At 38.5% G+C, this 23,016-nt stretch overlaps 2 protein-coding genes across 7 annotated transcripts in view; one reads left to right on the top strand and one right to left on the bottom strand.

Annotated features, from left to right (window-relative positions):
• Nucleotides 1–23,016, top strand: part of KCNIP4 (potassium voltage-gated channel interacting protein 4) — a 237,056-nt gene that overhangs the window by 212,815 nt on the left and 1,225 nt on the right. Inside the window, 6 exon segments of the mRNA XM_032633429.1 lie at nt 2,062–2,132; nt 19,443–19,485; nt 19,488–19,523; nt 19,526–19,548; nt 21,645–21,749; nt 22,389–22,451. Coding sequence (XP_032489320.1) covers nt 2,062–2,132; nt 19,443–19,485; nt 19,488–19,523; nt 19,526–19,548; nt 21,645–21,749; nt 22,389–22,451 — 341 coding nt within the window.
• The window catches only part of PACRGL (parkin coregulated like), a 50,911-nt gene continuing 38,303 nt past the window's right edge, over nt 10,409–23,016 (bottom strand). For 5 of the 6 annotated variants that reach the window (XR_004350097.1, XR_004350099.1, XR_004350101.1 and 2 more), the window contains one exon: nt 20,252–20,500. The gene's annotated coding sequence lies outside the window, so the exon portion shown is untranslated. Of the gene's footprint in view, nt 10,848–20,251; nt 20,501–23,016 lie in introns of those variants that run through there. The other variant, XR_004350098.1, reaches the window with a different exon arrangement.

The following is a 23,016-nucleotide window of genomic DNA, read 5'->3' as shown; positions in this document are numbered from 1 at the left end:
CAAGCTTTAAACTAGAACAACCTCATCTGAGAAGGATGGTAATTATTGTATGCCTACATTATCTTGTGTTTTAAGTTTTTAAAAGCTGCTAACATCGTTTGTTCTGAGCCATTTTTCATGGTGAGTTCTGCTTGCTAAGGTAAAGGCACTTACTCTTACTGTATAAATAAAGTAACAAGAGACCTGCTTAATGAAGCTCATTTTAAAATATGCAAAATCCCTTATTTTTTCTTCCCTGAAAATAAGTTTAGCATACCATCTGTCAGCTCATTTCTCCACAGGGCACTAAATAGTTCAAGAAGTCTATGTAAAAGTACTGTTGAGAGCAAAACAACTTTGCAAATAGAAATAGACTGACAATTCTTGATAATTCTATATGGAACTTCCCAACAATCTCACTAAATTGATTGTAGTCAAAACCCTGGTTTCATACCCCAAAGGCCTTCTTCCTGTGACCAGTAAACACAAGATAGACATCCACTCTACAAACAATGGTTTTACATACTGTTAAGGCCCAGTTGTGGTGCCTGTTTGGCTCATTGTAAACAGTGTTATTAATTCATACGTTTAAAAATAAGTGGTTCCTCACGTCATATTTCAAGATAAGAGGTGAAAGAAAGTGCCACCACCATTTTGAGAAACTGAGTATACAATTTGCCTTGTGAAATATATGGCCTGCCACAGAGTTAACCATTGGGGTGAAGCATTCAGGGAAGACAGTCCATACAGAGGCCATGGATGCTTGAGAGCTAGGAGAGAAGTTTGCATGACCTCTGACCTCCCTTATTTGGGGAGAGCCATTCTCTACTCCTGCTTCTATGACTTACTTTCTTGACAGTTTCAAAAAGCAATTCATAAAGTAAAAGGCGAACAGAAGTTTTGCTAAATCCCAGTAAAAATAAAGGTTAAAAGTTATAAAATAGAAATAGATGAGGTTTTAAAAAGAAGATATAAGGCTAGAGCCAATGAGCTAAAAGGTTATAATATTTTAATATAAAAAAGGTTACAATAAAAGGCTAAAACCCATGAGATGAAACATTTAAAAGAATCACATAAATTTGATCAAGGGTCAAGCACAGAAGCACTTAAAAATGAAAACTGTGCACTAAGAAAACAATAAGAAAAATACATATACTTTAAAAATATAAAGGCAGAAATTTCAGAGATTAGGGAGACAAAGGAGAAAAATGGAAGGAAAGAAAAATTAGAGGGAAATGACCTACTTGAAGCAAACTCAGAGGAAGTGTTAGATTTCAGAGAACTTCAGTTATCATTAGGTACCATCGTATGGCACTGGGACAAGAGAGCTGTCCAAAGCTGTCTACCATTGCCCAGAACCTCTAATCCCATCCAGGACCCAGGCAAAGCAGAAGCTCCTCACTGCTTTCAACTGGGAACCTTTAGGACCACACAATCCACTTTCAACATGGCCTCAGAAACTTCCCAAATCACCCTGGTTTCCACTTCATCAGGCAGCCTTACTGGCTATGGGCTAGCTTAGCTTCTTGGTCAGAAAGACCTAAGTTATATTCCACTCTACTCCTTACGGACTGTGTGACTTTGGGCAAGTTTCTCAACTTCTCTGAGTCCTGATATCCTTATCTGGGTTGTAAAATGATGAACAAACTAATAATAACAGCATCAATAATAGCAATTCATCTGTGCCTCATTATTAGTATTTTTATTATTTTACTTCTTCTAGAGATAGTCCCTGCCAAGCACTATGCAATTTCCAGATGCGTCTTGTTAATCCTCACACCCACCTATGGTAACATTATTCATCCCAGGGTCAGTAACATCACCCAAGACTCCCATGTGTTCAGAGCATTTCCAGCCAAAAACTTAGAGAGCTTCTGTCACCAATGGCCTCTGTAGGTAACTCACACCTATGAATCTCAAATTACAATCCTCTGTGGAGAGAAGGTGGGCAGCTGAGAAGAAAGCACAAGTCAAAGGAGGTAGAGTAAATTTTCCTGGATAGAAAGAGGCTTGGGACATGCTATACAAATCCTTTGTAGCATATTGAAATGCTAACTTATTATTTTATTTTCAACATTTCAGACTCAACAACATACGCACATTTTCTGTTCAATGCATTTGATACGGACCACAATGGAGCTGTAAGTTTTGAGGTAAGTCTTAGATTTTTTTTTTTTTTTTAATATGCTTTGACTTTAGACACATTGAAAGGGATTTAGTGCTTCTAAGGTGAAAATTTGAGTTTGGTGGTGTAATTTTTTTTTTGCTTTTTGAGCCTTTTATTCCTTTATTATTATTATTATTGTAATAAGAACACTCAACAAGAGTAGGCATCCTTGCCCTGCTCCTAATCCTAGAAAGAAAGGTTTCTGTTTTTCTCCACTGAGTGTGATGTTAGCTATGGCCTTTTCATGTATGGCCTTTATTATGTAGAGGTACTTTCCTTCTATTCCTAGTTGACAGTATATATCATGAAAGGGTATTGATTTGTCAATAGATGCTTTTTCTGCATCTATTGAGATGATCGTATGATTTGTACCCTTAATTCTGTCAGTGTGGTATATCACATTAATTGATTTTCATATGTTGATTCAGCTTTCCATCCCAGGGATAAATTCTACTTGATCATGGTGCAATGATCTTTTTAATGTCCTGTTGGATTTGGTTTACTAGTGTTTTGTTGAGGATTTTTGCATCTATGTTTATCAGGAATATTGGCCTGTAGTTTTCTTGTGATGTCTTTGTCTGGCTTTGGCACCAGGGTAATGCTGACCTCATTTGGAAGTATTCCTTCCACATCAATTCTTTGAAAGAGTTTGAAAAGCATTGGTGTTAATTCTTTAAATGTTTGGAAGAATTCACCAGTGAAGACATCTGCTGCTGGGCTTTTCTTTGTTGGGAGGTTTTTGATTACTGAGTCAATCTCCTAGTTATAGGTCTGTTCAGACTTTCTGTTTCTTCATGATTCAATCTTGGTAAGTTGTGTGTGTGTATCTAGGAATTTATCCACTTTTTTTTTAGGTTATCCAATCTGTGGGCACAGAATTTTTCATAGTAGTCTCTTATGATTCTTTTTATTTCTGTAACATCAGTTACAATATTTCCTCTTTCAGTTCTGATTTATTTATTTATTTGAGTCTTCTTTTTTTCTTAGTCCAGCTAAGGGTTTGTCAATTTTGTCTGTCTTTTCAAAACACCAACTCTTGGTTTCATTGATTTTTTTTTCTATTGTTTTTCTATTCTCTATTTTATTTATTTCTGCTCTAATTTTTGTTGTCTCCTTTTTCTAATTTAAGCTTAGTTTGTGCTTTCTCTGTCTCTTTGAGGGATAAAGTTACATTGCTTGTTTGAGACATCTCTCCTTTTTTGATGTAGGCATCTATTGTTATAAATTTCTCTCTTAGTACTGCCTGATAATTTTTGAGGAGAGGAAAGAAAAAGCCTAAGAACAGTTACTTTCCCTCATTGTATTGTCAAGAAGCTGCTCTTATCTTTCAAAATAAGTGCGAATGACAGCACACATTGAGTTTGCTTTCTAGTACTTTCTATATGTTTATACAAGAAAAGTGCATTTTCCCAACTGCATGACAGCAAACCCAGAAAGCAAACAATTTAATTAGTATTTACTGGCATCCACTGTGGGCCTGTTACTGTGGTAGGCCTTGGAAATACAAAGCTGATAAAAACCCTGCTCTCGAAGGTCCGTAAGTGAGAGATAGAAGAAAGAAATTAAATATAACAAAATGCTACATTCACCACACTGACAATTTTATAAGGAAATCCCTTTTCAAATTATGTACTTCAAGTGATTTGTATTTAATTTTGTTCATAAAATACTACATGTAAGCATCAGTAAGATGAAATATTTCCCGAGTATTCACATAGCTAAATACATTATTTATTATAAGAGAATAATAATAAATAAAATACATTTTATTTATATTTATTTATATATTTATTACACTTACTTATATATTATGTATTATTTTGTTTTATTATGTATATTTTATTTATATTACATGGGTAGAATGTGTAAATCATCTATTTGCTTATATTCTGAATGGCTGTGCTTTGTCTCTAGGGAGTAGAATTATTATCACTCTTTAATATATGTGTGATATTTTGATTTATAATAAGAAATATATATCCAAGAAAAGAAATATATATTTGGTCTTAGTCCCCAGTTTCTGACAAAGAGCTCCTAAAACATTGGGTTTTAAGTGAGGAGAACAACAAAGATGTCTTTTGTTAACGTTAATGAGGTGAATTTTGAACCTCAGCTAGAGGTGGGGGCTGGTTGCCAGGAGAACCAACCACTTGATTATAGAGAGTTGGAACTTTCAGTCCCTCCGTCCTGTCCTCCTGAGAGGGGAGAGGAGCTAGAGACTGAGTTCAATCACCAATGGCCGATGATTTAATTAATCATGCCTCTGTAATGAAGCCTCCTTAAAAACCCAAAAGGACAGGATTCAGAGAGCTTCCCAGTTGGTGAACACCTGGAGATTTAGGGAGAGCTGGGGGCTCTGAGAGGGCATGGAAGCTCAAGCCCTTTCCCCATGCCTTGCTCTGTGCATCTCTTCCACTTGGATGTTCCTGAGATATATCCTCTTACAAAAAACAAATAATCTAGTAAGTAAATGTTTCTCTGAGTTCTGTGAGCTGCTCTAGCAAAGTCATTGAACCCTAGAAAAGGTTTGTTGGAACCTCCAATATGTAACCCATTGGTCAGAAGCACAGGTGACAACCTATACTTGCAAGTAGCATCTGAAGCTGGGGGCTGGGAGGGGGCAATGATGTAGTATCTGGCTCTGTCTCCAGGTAGAAAGTATCAGCGTTAAGTTCAATTATAAGACACACATCTGGTGTTGGAGATAACTTGATGGTGTGAGGAAATCCCCACTCACACACTGGAATTGGGGGCAGAATTGTCACTGTTTATAATGGGAACCAGATAATTTAGAGGGTATGCATATTTAGGATTGGGAAGGGTGCATCTTACACGAGCAGAAATTTCAGTGAGTGCCAGGATAAAGGAAAGCAGATGATGGTGTGGAATCAACAAGGAAGGGCACTGGTGGGGCTGTATCAGGGAAGCCTGCCCATGGACTTGATGAACTAGGTCTGAAGGACAAGCCGGAGATGCTCAAGAGAATAATGGCTCAGGATGGGAAGCAGTGGGAGTGAGGCAGAGGCCTGGGAATGAAGAGAAAGCATTTGTAAACCACCTAGAAGGTGGAATACAAAAGAGGAGGGTGACAGGAAAACTGTGTAAGGAGGCGGAGGACAGATCCTCACACATCTGAGGCAGGATGCTAGGGAGGCTGAATCATCTTGCAGGAGGTGAGGCGCCCTTGGAGAATTTTCAGCGGGGAAGTTAAGGTATCAGGGCTGTGTTCCTAGAAACAAGTCCATTTAGCAGCTATTTATCCAAGAGTCCAGACAGGAGCTGATGTCAGCCCGAACTACAGTTAAGGCATTGGAGAGGAGGAGACAAGTTCAAGAGATATTAAAATTAAATTGGTAGACTTACATTTCAACACTTTGTGGAGTCAGGATGACAAAAGGAAGGTGCAGCCTGCTGAGAGGTCATTCAGTTTGGCCCTGGGGCAGAGTGACCAGGGCAGCAAAGTGCTTCCTCACACATACTAGATGCTCATAGAGATTGAGCGCTACTAAAATGAAGATTCTGGGCCAGGAAACTCAATGTGTCATCTCACAACTTAACCAAGAAATATCACCGGGAAAATAGGAGGAGAAGCTGGCAGTGGTCAAGGCCAGGGCAGTTGGGTTGACTCCGATGTGGCGGCAGCACTTAGTGGGGAAGACGTGAGATTGTCATAGGTACCAGTCCCCTGTAATGTTTCTTCCGATTTGGCAGCCTATGAACAATATTGTATTAGTGTCTGCTGCACCGGCCTTAGTTTAGCCATAACATAAAAGTCAAACATTCCAGTTCACCTAATACAATCTCTCATAGCTAGTTTGAGTAAGACAAAGACTGCTAGTGATTTCATTACTTGAACTTACTTAATGTATCAGAAACGTTCCATCAATTACTTATAGCACATTGTATCCAATTTCACATGTAAATTTAGTCTGGTGTTAATGATATGGAACCATGCCTAATGTCGCTATTGTAATACGTAATATTCGTCACAGTAATTGTGATGAATGCTGGTTAAAATTTGGGAAATTAGTTATAATGGCTATATACTATAAGCATGTTGGTAAAAAAATTGTTTTCTTTAAAGACAAACCAATGGTTAAATTAATAAATGTTAAATCAAAATTAAAACTAAGTTATTGTAGTTATGTTTCTCAATTGATTGAAAAGTCTCTAGAAAACAGAAATGATTAGGCAGTGAACATATTTGGGGTAACAATAGCATCTTGGGAGGCACAGCAGAGACCATCCTGATTCTGAGATAAAGGGAAATGGAAGTTTCCTACTTAATTTGCTTAATTCCAAAGGGTAGAGTGAGTAAGACAGGAGGGGCCCTGGATCCAGATATGACTGGATCTAACACCCCTTCACCACCAAGTGGCTGTGAGACCCTGGGCTGAGTAGTTCAACCCTCTGGGCTTAGTGTTCATCTCTGCGAATCATCAGCAAGCAAAGCTACTTCACAGGGTAAAGGAAGGACGACAAAGTGATGTCAGTTAGGGGCTTGGCTGAGTACCCGGCACCAAATATGTCCTCAGTCTTTATTAGATGTTAACCACCGTGGTTTCTACAAGGGAGCTTTTTCTAATGAAGCCGGTTAAGAATGACATTGGTCATCTTATCACACAGTGATCTTATAACACTGAAAACATCCAAGCACAGGCCAGATGATTGCTCTGTGATGCTGTGAAAGATTGCTCTGCATCTGATTATAAAACAAGCACTTAATGTGTGTCAATCACTGTCCTAAGTGTGTAAAAATAACATTAACAATAGTAATAGCTACACACAATAACACCAGCTGACCCTTGTTTAGCACTCCTTATGAGTCAGGCATTGGGCTGAATGAATTACATATAGTAACTTGTCATTTTAGCAAATGAGGAAAGAGATTCACAGAAGTTAAGCAACCTGCCCAAGGTCACACAGCTAGAAAGTAGGAGAGCCAGGATTCAAACCCAAGCAGTCTGGCCCAGAATGCATCTCTTAGCAACTGTGCTATCCTGCCGGTGAGGAATATGTAGGTCCCCAGTCCCTCATCTGAAGTCCTTGGAACCAGCTGAGTTTCATTCAGAGTCTTGCAGATTTTAGAAACGTAATGCTGTGCCTATACTCTATATTATTTAATGTCTCCTGCAGGGTCTGCAGTATGCTATAATCAAGGGTGTAACATTTGTTCAGTAAAACTATGATAAACAATAAATATGGCAGAGAGCACTACTGATCCAATGTCCATGTGCTCTGCTCTATGATCACATGATTAGGCCGTATTCCCAGCCTCTCCTGCAGCTAGGTGGGACCAGGACTGAGTTTTGACCACTGGGAGATTAGTGGAAGTGACCACATCTCCTTCCTCTGTCTTCCCATCTATGGAGACTGTGAGGTTACATATTTCAGTTTGCCTTCCAGCAAAGTAGAAGGCTGGATCTCTGAATGACTACATGGAACAGAACCCCAGCCCCACTCGTATTTCACTGTGTGTGAGTGGTAAATAAGCTTATACTGTGTCAAGCTACTATGATTTGGAAGTATTAAAATAGCTTTTAGTGTCTTCTGATTAACGTGATCGATGGACAGATAATGGATAGTAGATGATAAAGGATAGAGATGATAGATAGATGATAGATAGATAGATAGATATTAGAATACTTTCATGCCATTTCAGTTCAGGTTTTGGCATGAGTTTTGGCACCAAAATTCACCACCTCCCCTGTCTTCCCGGTAAAGGTTTTTCTTTTTCAGTTTACAAAAGAATTTTTGGATGGGGGTGGTAAGTTGCAGATAAAAAATAAAGGACATGTATTACTTGCCACATGTTAGAGATGAGGAATTACAAACTTAGGTTAAGTGACTTGTCCAAAGTCATATAGTTAGTAAATGGAAGAACGAGGATTGAACCTCAGCTCTACCTAAGTCTCTAAAACCTATTGGTTTTAACCAGGGGTCGTCAAACTTTTCTGTAAAGGACCAAACTGTAAATATTTTTGGCTTTGCAGGCCATATAGTCTTCATTCTACCACTTCAGTTCTGCTGTTGTAGACAAAAGCAACCACAGACAAATCCGAAATAAGTGACCATGGCTGTGTTTCAATAAAGCTCTATTAACAAAAACACATGGTGGGCCGTATTTGAGCCCTGGACCATAGTTTTCCAACCTCCACTCTTAACCCTCACAATAGATTGCCTCCTGCAGAGGGAGATACTGAGGCACTATGTTTGCTGGAAGACATCTGAGATGGTCTTCTATGATTTGATTACTGAGTATTATCACCAGTGTTTACAATTACCACTCAGTAATTCATCCCACGCACTGATTACTGAATGACCCAACTGCTGACTGCAAAAGCAACCCTGAACTTTTACCACCGTTTCAACAGTTACCTTTTCTAGAATATTACCACCATCAGAGCAGTGCACCCCTCTGAGCACATCCCTAATGGCAAGTTTACTTGAACTGTTGTCTGAAGATGTACTTTTCCTTTGGAACAATTCTGGAATAGCTATCCCTGCTTACTACAGGTAACTGATGATTGACAGCAGGACTGCCGCAGTCCAGAGCTTCAAGAAAACACCATTCACTGACAATTCAATTATGACAGAATGAAATGTGAGTGGTACCCTGGGAGGCATTATAAAGCCCCCAAAATAATCCCTTTGTCATTCACAGTGATGAGAAAAAATGGTTTTTTTCTCCCCAGATATCAATTATGGTTACAGGAAAACTTTCCTTCTAGGATGAGTCATTTTTGTCAAGTTAAATAGCTATTTTCTTTTGAGATGTCAGGCATCAAGGGGAATTATTTAGGCAATGTTACCAATAGGTATAGAATTCCATTTTGTCAGATTAAATCATTAAGTTTTATTATATCTCTCAACACACACACACACACACACACACACACACACACACACACTTACACATCCTGTCCACATAATTCTCCTCTTCTTTTCTTGTGCCCGTTCCAGGAGCTTTGCTCTTTGGCGAAGTAAAGGGAAAGGTAGCTGAGATGTCCTTTCATTTCGTTCCTGCATTTAACAAATATTTTTTGGACTTCCCTGGTGGGCCAGTGGTTAAGACAACGCGCTTCCACTGCGCGGGTGCGGTTTCGATCCCTGGTCTGGGAACTAAGATCCCATATGCGGCACGGGGCGGCAAAAAATAAATTAAAAAAATATATATATATATTCAAGGTGCTGGGGATACAACAGTGAACAAAAGACACCAATTTGTCCTTATGGAGCTGACATTCCCCCATTTTCATGACTAATTTTTGTAGAATCCAACAATTCTTGCCACAAAGGTTCTTTAACCTGGGCCTCACCCATGCATTTCTATTGATTCCCAAGGACTGCGGCCATGCTGCATGTGTCCTAGTTTTTGCTTGTCATCCTGTCCTTCTGGCCTGCTCTGTCCTTATAGTCTTGCTGTGGGGTATCCAGCTCCTCCAGCCATGGCTGCCCTTGTCCACATTCCTGTGGCCTCCAAGGGCAAGTTCTTTGAATCCCTCTTATCATACACTGAAATGTTTAATGAAAGTTGGGGTAGCAGATGATTATTACAAGAGAGACAAGAGAAAAAGCATCCAATAAATATCTCTATCTGCTTCAAAAGTCTGAAGGTTAGGTCATCTTTTTTTAAATCATCTTTTAAATAAACTTTTTATTTTAGACCAGTTTTACATTTACAGAAAAACTGCAAAGATAGTACAGAGAGTTCCCATACACCTCACACCCAGTTTCCTGTTATTCACATCACGCATTAATATGGTAAACTTGTTACAATTAATGGACTAATGTTGATACATTATTATTAACTAAAGTCCATGCTTTATTCCGATTCTCTTAGTTTTTACTAAAAGCCTTTCTTCTGTTCCAGAATTCTATTAGGATCTTACATTACCTTCACTCACCATGTCTCCTTAAGCTCCTTTTGGCTGTGACAGTTTCTCAAATTGTCCTTGTTTTGATAACCTTGACAGTTTTGAGGAGTTTTGGTCAGGTGTTTTGCAGAATGTCCCTCAGTTGGGATTTGTTTGATGTTTTTTCTAATGATTGGAATAGGGATATGTGTTTTGAGGAGGAAGACCACAGAGGTAAGGTGCTTTTATTATTATATAACAAGAGGCTATAGTATCAACATGATTTATGACAGTTTGATGTAAACCTTGATCACCTGGTCGAAGCAGTGCTGGTAATTTCTTTACTGTAAAGTTACTTTTATCCCTCTTTCCAAACCATACTCTTTGGAAGGAAGTTATGCACAGATCACACTTACAGATTGGGAGTTATGCTTCGTCTCCTTAAGGGTAGAGTATACATATAGTTGATTTGGAATTCTTCTGTTCCAAAGAAGAGAAGGATTTGTCTCTTCTCCTCCATTTATGAATGTATTCCACCAGTGATTCATATCGGTGTGGACTAATGGACATATATTTTATACTTGAGTTATAGTTCAATATCTTATCTTTTTGCTTAAATTGTTCCAGCTGGGCCACTGGAAGCTCTTTCAGTTGGCTTCAACATGGCCCCATCATTGTGGTTGTTTATTTTTTTGTTTTGCTTTGTTTCTTTCTTTGCTCATTCCTTACTTTCGGACACTACAAGATGCTCCAGCCTCATCTTCTATTTTTTCTGACCCAGTCCTAGAATTTTTCAGTCTCCTCTTTTAACACTCCAATCTCCAAGGAGGTGCCAGAAATCTCATCTGAAAGAGCACATGCTTGTGAGTCAGAAGGCTCAATCCAAACTCTACCACTTCTAGCTGGGATACCTGGGGCAGGTTCCTCAATCTCTCTGCGCTTGAATTTCCTCAATGTAAAATGGAAATAATGAGGATAGATACCTCACAAGCTCGTTGTCAGATTAAATGATGAATCTTAAGAGTTTAGAAAATGGTCTGGCACAATTACTATGCTCAGTAATGTTACTGATCCTGTATAACAACTGGTCAGTCTCAGAAAACTGGTATCAATGTCTCTCTGTCTCTGTCTCTCTCTCTCTTGCTTACTCTCTTTTCTTCTGTTTCCTGGGCATCTAACTGTTGGGATTCTTCTTCAGCTGATCTTATCTTCTTATCCTGTTCCTAGTCACACATGTGTTCACATACTGACTCACTTTCCCTTTTAAAAAGCTAAGGCCATTTTCTAATTCATTTATGCATGTCATTTCATGGCAAGAATTATGAATTCCTGGTACCTCCAAATGTTCTACAAATGTTATTAGTAAAATTGCAATCACTGTGAGTCACTGTTTCATATCACCCTACAATTATGTCCTATAGTATCAGAAAAAAGAGATGTAGCATTTGTTTATATCATACTTTTCTGTGTAACCACAGCCCATTGCTTCAGTTCTAGACAAAATGAGAGCCTGGGCTTTGAGTCAGAGTTCTGGGTTCAGTTTCCAGCTCTAATTCTCATTGGCTGCATCCCTTGCCTCAATCACGTATTTTCTCTGAGCCTCCATCTTTAATATAAGGACGACAATACCTATTCGCTATGGTTATGTGAGGCTGACATAAAGTAATGCATAGAAATTGCCTAATACCAAGCCCCACACACATCGATAAACCGTCCTCATTACTACTAATAAATTTCAGTGTTCCCAGAGCCCTTTAACCCAGAAATTCCACATCTTTCCTTAGGAAATAAGTCAGAATGATGGGAAATAGTTGGAGAAAAGTATTTACTACAGCGTCATGTACAATAAAGAAAAATTTAAATTAATACACATATATACCAATAAGAAAGAATGGTTAAATAAATTAGAATATATTCATAAGACAAAGCAGTGTTTCACACTCGAGATTGCAATGATTAGCAGGTGGTAAAATTGATTTAGACATTAATGACAAGAGTACTAAAAAATTAATAGAAGAGAAATGGAAATGGACTAATAACTTTAGTTTCTGGTGTATGATTTTGTGTGTGTGTGTGTATGTGTGTGTGCTTGCTTAAGTACTAGGCTGCCATTTAAATTGTAATTCTTATTGTGGTTTGGGGTCCAAAGTGTCCAGAATTCATTGTGCTAGTATTATTAGATTAGACCATATGAAACTATCTTATGAAATTCTTGGCAAATATGATAAAAAATATGGGCAATTTCATACGGTTAAACCTACTTTGTAGTTATTTAAATGATGTCACAGTGAATTGTCAGTGATATTGGAAAATGCTTGTAATTTAAGTGATATAAACATAATTTTGTATATAATATATGGCTTGTACTATAAGTATATGCCAAAGTATGCACTAAAAAAGAGTGGGAATATTCAGTGTGAACAGGTGATAGGATTATGTGTGACTGCAACTTTCTTCTATAGTTTTCTGTATTTTTTACCTACATCAAGCATGATATTTACATATACATTTATTATATATTTGTGATTTTATTTATTTATTATTTAATTTTTAATGGCCTTCAGGGAGATCAAACCACTTTCCTCTAGCTTAATGTGGCTGTTTTCATCTTTTAAGATATTAAATTACCTAACTAGAATGGTATATCAATCAAGGTAAGTATTTTATCTCTTTCGCCTGATAAAATTAGGCTACAAATCTTGGGAAATATACATTCTTCTATTTTAGACATGTTGATACCTTTTATTAGTTCCAAACAAATGCAAACTTTAGGTAGTACCTGAAATTGTATCCTTCAGCCACTATGGAAGTTTAACTCCAGTCAAGGGAGGTCATATCAGAGAAAATAAACAACTTTAAAAATGTTCCTAAAGGGCTTCCCTGGTGGCGCAGTGGTTGAGAGTCCGCCTGCCGATGCAGGGGACATGGGTTCGTGCCCCGGTTCGGGAAGATCCCACATGCCGCGGCAGCGGCTGGGCCCGTGAGCCATGGCCGCTGAGCCTGTGCTCCACAACGGGAGAGGCCACAGCAGTGAGAGGCCCGAGTATCGCAAAAAAAAAAAAAAAAAAAAAAAAAAAATGTTCCTAAAAATGTAAAAGCAAGCATAAAGTAAGAAATATACTAAACACATGTATGACTTTCCAGGCCTTACCTGGGTCCAGTCATGTATACCATCCAGATGGTCTCAATTACACATGCTCTCTCAAGGCTGGGTCTTTGATGCAGCTCCTAGTGTGGGAATGGTGGGCAGAATGTATGTAACCAGCACTAAGGCACCAATAAATGCCTGGTTGATAAATAGAGCTAACTATAGAACAAGACTAGGTTATTATAGGGTCATTTCTCTATGCCTTTTTCCTTCTATTGCCTTTATCATAAGATATTAGAAACCAGAATTCAGTACCAATCCCCATCTATCAGTTTTGTACATTAGGGAACAGATGTAACCTTTCACAGACAAAAGTAAGGTGATTGTGAAAAGTACTCTTGAGAGTTGTTTGTTTTTTTTTAGCCTTGTAACTCCTGCTTGACAGATTTCAATTACCATTCAGAAAAGCATGGAGCAAGAACAGTACAAGATACCTTGAGTCTTTCATTTTCCTTTTGCACAAATAGTTATTTCCTGTTCTGAAATAACTGTTTATTGATATCATCCTGCAAGATGGTATATTAAAAGAGAGAGGCGTGTTCAAGGTTCATAGCTATCTTTCAATGTATGCAGTTTCAGGATACATAGTATTTAAGAGAAAGATGGGAATTAGATGTCAGCTTGTGAATCAGGGTACTTTTGTTCACAAATAATAGAAAATCATACACTAACAAAAACAATATAACTGTATTGGCGAATAAGAAGTCCAGGGGCTTCCCTGGTGGCGCAGTGGTTAAGAATCTGCCTGCCAATGCAGGGGACACGGGTTCGATCCCTGGTCTGGGAAGATCCCACATGCTGCGGAGCAACTAAGCCCACAAGCCACAACTACTGAGCCTGCGCTCTAGAGCCTGCGGGCCACAACTACTGAGCCCATGTGCTACAACTACTGAAGCCCGTGTGCCTAGAGCCCATGCTCCACAACAAGAGAAGCCACTGCAGTAAGAAGCCCGCGCACCGCAACGAAGAGTAGCCCCCACTCACCGCGACTAGAGAAAGCCCATGCGCAGCAACAAAGACCCAATGCAGCCAAAAAGAAATAAATAAAATAAATAAATTTAAAAAAAAAAAAGAAAAAAAAGAATAAGAAGTCCAGAGATAGGTCTGGCTGCAACCTAAGAGTGGGCTCCCTCACGGTTACAAGAAGATGCCAGCAGCTCCTGAGCTCCAGGCTTGATTTTTCCCCAGGCAGGAAAGAAAAAGCATCTCTGTCATACCCCTTCCTAGCAGAAGTCCTGAAAATCACTGATGTAGACTGGGTTCAGTTGCAGGCCAACCACAGATCCAATTGCCTTGACCAAAGGAATAAAAGGTGCTTCCTGATTTTGCCCAGGTCATGGCTCCATCACTAGAGCCACAGATGGAGTGCGCTTCCACAGAACTGGATGGAGCACCAAATGGAAACAGGGGCCAACTAGGGAGGCAAACAACAAAAGTCCACACATGACTTTAAATCTCCCATTGTTGCTCTGGCCTATTCTGCTTGGTGATGGGGCCAATGCCAGTGATGATTCTTGCAGGCCAGTGGTTCTCGAAGTGTAATCCCTGGACCAGCAGTATCAGCATCTCCTTGGAATTTATTAGAAATGTAAATTCTTGAGCCACACCCCAGACCTAATGAATCAGGAACTCTGGGGTGGGACCCAGCAAGCTGTTTTAGCAAGCCCTCCAGGTGATTCTGCAGCAATCTACATCTTGAAAACCAATGCTCTAAGCATATCTTCATGGATGTTGTGTCCAGCCTCTCTTTCCAGCTAAAGGCATATAACTATTACTTTGTGATATGAAGTGACAGGTAAGGATTATATTGATAACCATCCACCTCATCTGGCTTTTCAAAATTGTCCAGCAATCCGTCTCTGGTAAGCCTACCTTCCCATGCTCTGCAGTGACTATTTTATACCTTCCAAAAAAGCCAAAGCTTATATAGTTTGCAAGTTGTATACTACACAACTCCAAGGAGGGTCATTACCTCTTAATTACAGTATATTATATACTACAGGTTTACCATTTGTTACAACAATTTTCCAGCAGATGGCAGAAAAATATTTTGAGGGAGCTGCAGCTTCCTGTAATTTGCACAAGTCACCTTATTGTCCAGGAGCAGGGCTGTCTCCTTCTCTCTCCTCAAACCTTCAGTTCTTATCCTTTCCACCATGTCCTTCACTCCCAAGCAGACAACACCCATTAAAGGTCTCAGATGAGGATTCGTTCATCTTCCCACCTCTTCTCAGCTGTGGGCATCTGCATGGTGTTCTGCTTCCTTCTGTATTAGCTGAGGAAATGTGCCTCCTCTCTTCCCAGGGCAGACCATCTCCATCTCTCCCACCATCACAGGAGTAGTCCACTTCTCTCTCTCTCTCTCTCTCTCTCTCTCTCTGTCTTTTTCTCTCTCTCACACACACGCATCTTTACTATTTTCCTCTTTTTAGATTCGTCCCTTCAGTGTTCAAAGTGCTCATCTTCAAAACTCTCTTCTGTGGTCCTGTCCTCCTCTTCAGATATAGCCCTGTCCCTCTGTCTTCACATGCAGCCATGGTTGGTGAATTTTCTAACAGTCTCTATCACTCTTTGCTCCCTCCCCTCCACTGAAGCTTCTCCCTTTAGTCACTGGTGACCTCCACGTTGCTGACTCACTAAGCTCTTTTCATTCCCCAGCAGATTGGTATCAAGATGAACCATCCTTTCCTAGTGAAATGCTTTCTTCTCTTGACCTCTCTTACCTTCTGAGAAACTTATTTTCAAGATTCGTTGCCTGCGTCTCTTTTCTCTGCCTACTAAGGAATTCTTGTGGCCTCCTTTATAACAGCAACAGAAGGATTAAAATACCTAGAAATAAATATAACTAAGAAATGTGAAAGAACAACTTGGAAAAAACAAAAGGCCTTAAAATGTATTAGAGTTTGGTGTGCTGAATAAAGACCCACCAAAAATGTCCACATCTTAATGTCCGGACGTAGGATGTGTTATCTTTCATGGTAAAGGAGGTTTTCTGCAGGTGTGATTAAGGATCTTGAGATGGGGAGATCACCTTGGATTATCTGGATGGGCCCAATGTAATCCCAAGGGTCCCTGTAAGAGGGAGGCAGGAAGATCAGGGTAGCAAAGAGGAGATACTACAACAGGAGGTTGGACTACTGTGTTTTGAAGATGGAGGAAAGGGCCACAAGCCAATCAATGCAAGTGGCCTCTAGAAGCTGAAAAAACCAAGAGAACAAATTCTATCCCTAGATCCACTGGGGAGACTGCAGCTCTGCCTCCAACTGATTTCAGCCCAGTAAAACCCATTTCAGACTTCTGATTTACAGATCTGGAGGATAATAAACAAGTATTGTTTTAATCCTCCAAATCTGTGGTAGTTTGTTATAGCAGCAAGAGGAAACTACATACTCAATGACAAAATTGACCTGGACAAGGGAAAGGTTTCTTATTGTCTTGAATAGGAAGACTCATCAACATGTAGTTGTCAGTCCTGCCCAAGTTGATCTGTAAATTTACCTCCAGCTCAATAAACATCCCAATAGGGGTCAGGTGGAATACTTAAATAAGGAAAATGGAAAGAAAATAGCTGAAAAGAAGGGTTGAGAGGAAACAGCCCTTACAGCTATTAAAATTATTAAAATGTTTTAATAATTAAAACAATGTAGTAGAGGTGCTTAGATAAACAGATATACTATGAAATAAAACATAAGTTCCAGAAATATAAATACATAAAAGAATTAAGGATATGATAAATCTTGCATCTCAAATCAGTGGGTAACAAATAATATTGTGAAACCAGACAGCTATCTAAAAACATTGGGTAAATTCCAAATGGAATAAAGCTTTAAATGTAAAAACGTAAACCTTAAAAGTTCTGGAACAAAAACATGGGAGTATCCTTTTATAACTTCAGAATGGGAGAGGTCTTTTCAATATGACAGATACCAAAAAATATAAAGTAAAAGGCTGACAAAATCTAGAATATAAAGATAAAAAGATGCCTACTTCACAAAAATCAACATAATAAAAATTGAAAGAAATGATAAACTGGGAAACAATACTTGAAGATATATCCCAGACAAGGGCTAATTTTCACTAATATGTAAAGAGTTCCTATAATCAAGACATTTGGAAAAAATGCTCAAATTTATTCATAATAAATACAAATTTTAAGTAATCTAAGAAATATTAACCTTTAAGATTGAAAAAGATAAAAATTTGATGGCATATAGTATTGACAAGCTATACTATTCTCATATACAGATTTTGAGAGGGAAATTTGGGGGGAAATTTGAAAATAACTATAAAATTTACCAACGTTCAAATCCTTTGACCCAGCAATTCCACTTCTAGGAACTCATCCTACAGATATACTTGTTCAAAATGTAAGTTATGTATGTATAAGGTCACTCTTTGTGGCTTTGTTTTTAATAAGATTGGAAATCTTTAAATATTCATCAATGGGAGATTGGTTAAGTAAACTATGATATATTCATACATATGCAACAGTGAAAAAGATTGGAGTTATTTCCAAGATTTATTGCTAAGTTAAAAATAAAACAAAGTACAGAACAGCCTGTTAGACTATCATTTGTGTAAATAAATATGCCTTACACTTGTATATGCTCAAAAATTCTTTGGAAGTGAATACAAGAAGCTACTAACGCCAGTTGTCTAGGGGAAAGAAATAGGGTGACTAGGGTCCAAGAATGGGAGGCATACTTTTTATCAGTAATCTTATATATTTTAAAATTTTGAACTACATGAATGTCACCCATTTAAAAAAAAAAAAGCATTTAAAGAAATTAAGACAGGAAAACAATTACAAAACGTTGGAATGTAAAAATGTAGAGAGAATACAAATTCACCCAGAGGCCACTTCTGCATTTCCCTTTGTTACAGGGAAGAACAAAATCTGACTACATGTTGGATCTGTTTCTTTTACTTTAGCCTTTGCTTCCCCGTTGCTTTTGTTCACTAAAAGGATACTGCCTATACATAATGGCCTGCCTTGGGGAACACTGCCCCTCCGCCTGAATGGTAAACCAAAGTGCCTTTGTTCAGGGAAGCATCCTGACCCTGTCCACCTGTGAATGGCTGCAAGAAAAGAAGAAATTAACACATCCCCTCCCTGAGGCTGGCCATTCAGGAGATATTTGCAAGACTCATGGCCTTTTTACTTTACTTCCTCACCTCCTCCCTCTCTCTGTTCTATAAAAGAAACTGGCATCCAGACCCTGATAAGATGGTCTTTCTGAGACACTAGTCTGCCATCTTCTCGGTCTGCTGGCTTTCCGAATAAAGTCATATTCCTTGCCTCAACACCTCGTCTCAAGATTTACTGGCCTGTCCTGCGGGGAGCAGAGAAAGCTTGGACTTGGTAACACCTTCTGCTCTTTCATCCTACCTAACTACAGATTGTCAGTTCTATGTGAGATCAGAATTCACCATATTGTAATGTTAACCCCGCCTACAGAACAACAAACATATATGAATTTGATCAAGTTAATCTGGTTTGCCTGCCGTTCAGTCATATCAGCCTAACAGTGATACTGACTGAGGTTTCCATTTACTTGAACAAACACATAGCTGATGCACTTGCCAGACACTGTTATAAACAGCTTAACTCTTTTAATCCTCATAAAAAATTTAAGAAGTAGATACTAACATATCCCTTCTACAGATATGAAAATAGAGGCAAAAGGATGGTAAGTTGTCTGAGGACAGAGCTATCAGATGAAACAGATGGAATTTGAATTCAGGCAGCCTGGCTTTCAGCTCCATTCTCTTAACTTCTGCCCCCATGCATATTATAACTTGATTTCTAAATAAAGCCTTCAATTGGCCTATATCTTAAGGACAGCCCATATCTCTTGTTAGCAGATCTTGTTCATGGGAACTGTGTTATGTGTGTGCTTGTATTTTTAAAGTTACAATGTTATTAGATTATTTTCAGTAAAAGAATTGTGTGCACTTGTAGTGGAAAGTAATACCACTTATACACACGCGTCTTGTTGTTGGGGTGTCTGTTCTGACACAATTTCCAGTTCCAAGGTTGATTTAAGTCACAGTTTTCCAATTAGAAAGTAAGAATATTAAACCTAAGGAGTGGTTTATGCCCACAAAAAATCTCTGGAAAAAAAGGTAATAAGGAACACATGGACCATTTTGCTATAAATAAATGGTTCAAAATCCAGAGGGTTGTAACCCTTGCTTCCATCATTGGACAGAGAATTACATTAGAGTTTGTGTTTTTACTTTTCTTTTTTAGAAATGTTGTATCAAATTATATTTTTATTTTATTTTTTAGGATTTCATCAAGGGTCTTTCCATTTTGCTCCGGGGGACAGTACAAGAAAACTCAACTGGGCATTTAATTTGTATGACATAAATAAGATGGCTACATCACTAAAGAAGTAAGAAATGCCTCACCAACACAGCTAGCCTTCAGACCATTTTCATATTTTCACTTCAAAATGTTAAACAATCACAATTATTATTTTAGAATCACTTTTTCAGGAAGTCTAAAATATTTTCTGTAGTGCTGGGGAAATATTCTGATGAAAAATTTGGAATGCTATAAATAGTTTATGGTTAGTCTTCAAAGTAAATATAAAACATAGAAGGAGGGCTTCCCTGGTGACACAGTGGTTGAGAGTCCACCTGCCGATGCAGGGGACACGAGTTTGTGCCCCGGTCTGGGAAGATCTCACGTGCCGTGGAGCGGCTAGGCCCATGAGCCATGGCCGCTGAGCCTGTGCTCCGCGATAGGAGAGGCCACAACAGTGAGAGGCCCGCGTACCACAGGGAAAAAAAAAAAAAAAAAAAAACATAGAAGGATTACATCCTGATCTCCTAATAGCATTTTAATGAATACTGTACATGGAATAAAGACAGTAGTTGGAATCAAATAGGAAGGAAATATATCCACACGTTAGAATATTTGGCCTGTAACCTTTTTTCTATCATATAATGTGGTCCGTATGGAAACAGATGCAATTTTAAAATCGTGTGGATTATGTAGTGACCTGTACTGTGTGGGAGATGACCTGATGTGATAGCGGAGCCCCAAATAAACTCTCACGTGGGCTATCTAAAAAAGAAGCCTCACAGACCAAATTCAGATGCTCATATTAAGTGTTTAATAAATTAATTTAAAACACAGCAAGAAGCAAGGGGGGCGGGATGGGGTAAGATAACAAATTTAGTATGGAGTGGAGGTAGGGTTGAAAGACCACATTACCTGAAGCCTGGATGTGGTTCAATGTCCATATGTCCTCTTTCTCTCACTAGCTTTCCCCCGAGTTGAGTTTTGAGCATTGGGCTCTTCAAATAGAAGGTATCTTGGGCCAATGACATCAACTTGCTCTATTGAAGACACAGGGACAAGTTCACCTGACCACAGTTACAATGTGACAATTAACCTGATCAATGGCCGTGGGTTTTATTTGTTGAGCAGAAGACACATGGGGCCAGATGGGTCTCACAAATGGGTGGCTGAATTAGGACCTCATGAGTATTAAGTATTCAGGTATATCGAGCATATCTCCTGGATACTTAGTGTCTCTTGTATATTTAGAACACAATAAACATTTAGTACTCAGGTGCCTCCAGGATATTAGGTATCTCTTGGTCCTTTGATCCCTTTCTATCCCTTTCTATGTTTAACATAAACATGCTGTTCTTACCATTTATACCCAACACATCACATGAATTCTATGTCAAACAAACTTCTATGCTCAAAACATCTTAAAGGCCTTCACGTAAAATTTACAAACTACAAACTGCTTTATCATTTAAAATGGAATTGAATACTCTCAGAAGTAAATATATATTACATCCATATTATCAACTTAATCCATACTCTTCTGTGGAAACTTCGATATGAAGGAAACAAGTGTAAACAATAAATCTGAATGTCTAGGTTAACTAGATATTATTTTCACTAAGATTGAAAATTACAAATCAAAAACTAGATTTTAATTTAAAAAATTAAAATTTCGAAGTGTTTCCATGGTCATACTTTGACTAATATACATGTGTGACTTTAGTTAAAGCCACAGTAGGAAAAACACAATGAAAACCCTAATGAGCTTTGAGACTTATCAGTTTTAGTATAATTCTCATGATGTGGAGTTTATTTTATTCTCAATAAACAGAAATTGATAGTCAACATATAAAATATATAATAACTCAATAAAGCAAAGATAGCCAATGTGAAGTCTACAGAAGTCCAAACATTAAACCAGAATGTTTCTTTCCTGATCATGTTAGATACATGGGAATTTCATTCATTTTGAAACCAAGATCCGACTTGATTCTTACATTCTGATTCTGCTGCTTTTAAGGCATAAGGCCATTGGCTTTTCCTCTGGGACAACCAAGACATTTAATGAAGAATCAAAGAAAAATAAAAAATTTGAAATTGAGTCGGGATAATCTGTCAAAGCTTCTCGGTGTGGTTTATTTTCACATTGCATGAGGCTTCATGTGACTGCCTTTTCCTTTTCAGGAAATGCTTGATATAATGAAAGCGATATACGATATGATGGGTAAATGCACATATCCTGTCCTCAAAGAAGATGCTCCCAGACAACACGTTGAAACATTTTTCCAGGTAGGAATGCAATGGAAGTCAAAGAGGAAGGGAAATTAAGAGCAAATTTCCTGATGCTTGCAAGGCATCATGATGATTCAAAAGAATGTAAAGGAAAATAATTTTTACTGAAAGAGACAAGACTATAGAATATTTACCATCATACTAATTTAGTAATTTTGGTTTTGAATTTATCATAATATTGATAACTCCACTTATTGAACACTCACCATATCCTGGCTAGAACACCAGGCAATTGCCATGTCTCACATGTTTTGGGGTGTTTGTTTTCATTCATTTCTCACAAGCCCCTATGAGGTTATTTATAAATCCTCATTAGCCCCATCTCATGGATGAGAAAACCAAGGCTCTGAAAGTTTCAGCAAGTTGCCTGACGTCTGTCATAGCTGGAGGGCAGGACTTTACTAGAACAGAGTGACTCTAGATCTGTACCACATTCTATTGAAAAGGCCACAGCCTAAAATCAGTCAGCCACGATTCTTATCACTAAGAAGCTACTAGTTTGTGCTCTGAAGCAGTTCCTCCCCATAAAATAAGCAGCTGGGCTTTCTTTTCATCAGCTTCAGCTCGTTCAGTTCAGTGTGAGGGTATCAAGGGGTAAGTGTGAGCAAATTTTTTCTTTCTTTTCTTCCTGAACAGAAAATGGACAAAAATAAAGATGGAGTCGTTACCATAGATGAATTCATCGAAAGTTGCCAAAAAGTAAGTAACGATAGTAAAGGAACTATCCCTTTTGCTTCCTTAACAGCTGAACTTAGTCCTGCCAGCCAGCCACCATGAACTGAGCAAAGTATAAAGATCATATGCCTAAGATCACCACTTCCACATAGCTGAGATGAATAAGCCTACCACTCTGAAAACAATCACCAATTTGCACATTCAGTTCATCAGCATTTATTGTCTATCCCAAGGCAGGCTATGAGGGAAGCCCTGGAGAGATGAAGCTTGCACATGTGTGTTTTTGCTCTTCAGATTCTTTAGAATATTCATCACTGAGGATAAAACATATGTGAGACTTGAATTGTTCTTTCCCCAGAACTAGCATATAACATGTAACTTGTCTACCATATCCTCCATAGGTTTAGAATTCCAGTACAGCCAAGAGTGTATCACTGGCCAAACTTATATCCGATTTCTAAGAGAAACATCATTGCTTCAATGTATGTGGACAACAGATGTCTTTGGCTGAACCAGTAATGGTCTTCAGTCACAAAATTAAACAGCAGAAAATTCTCCCTGAGGAAAAGTCCATGTGGTTCTCCACCAT

This window comes from Phocoena sinus, chromosome 5 (genome assembly GCF_008692025.1).
Source record: "Phocoena sinus isolate mPhoSin1 chromosome 5, mPhoSin1.pri, whole genome shotgun sequence".
Lineage (NCBI taxonomy): Eukaryota > Metazoa > Chordata > Mammalia > Artiodactyla > Phocoenidae > Phocoena > Phocoena sinus.
This window is presented reverse-complemented; position numbering and strand designations above follow the sequence as displayed.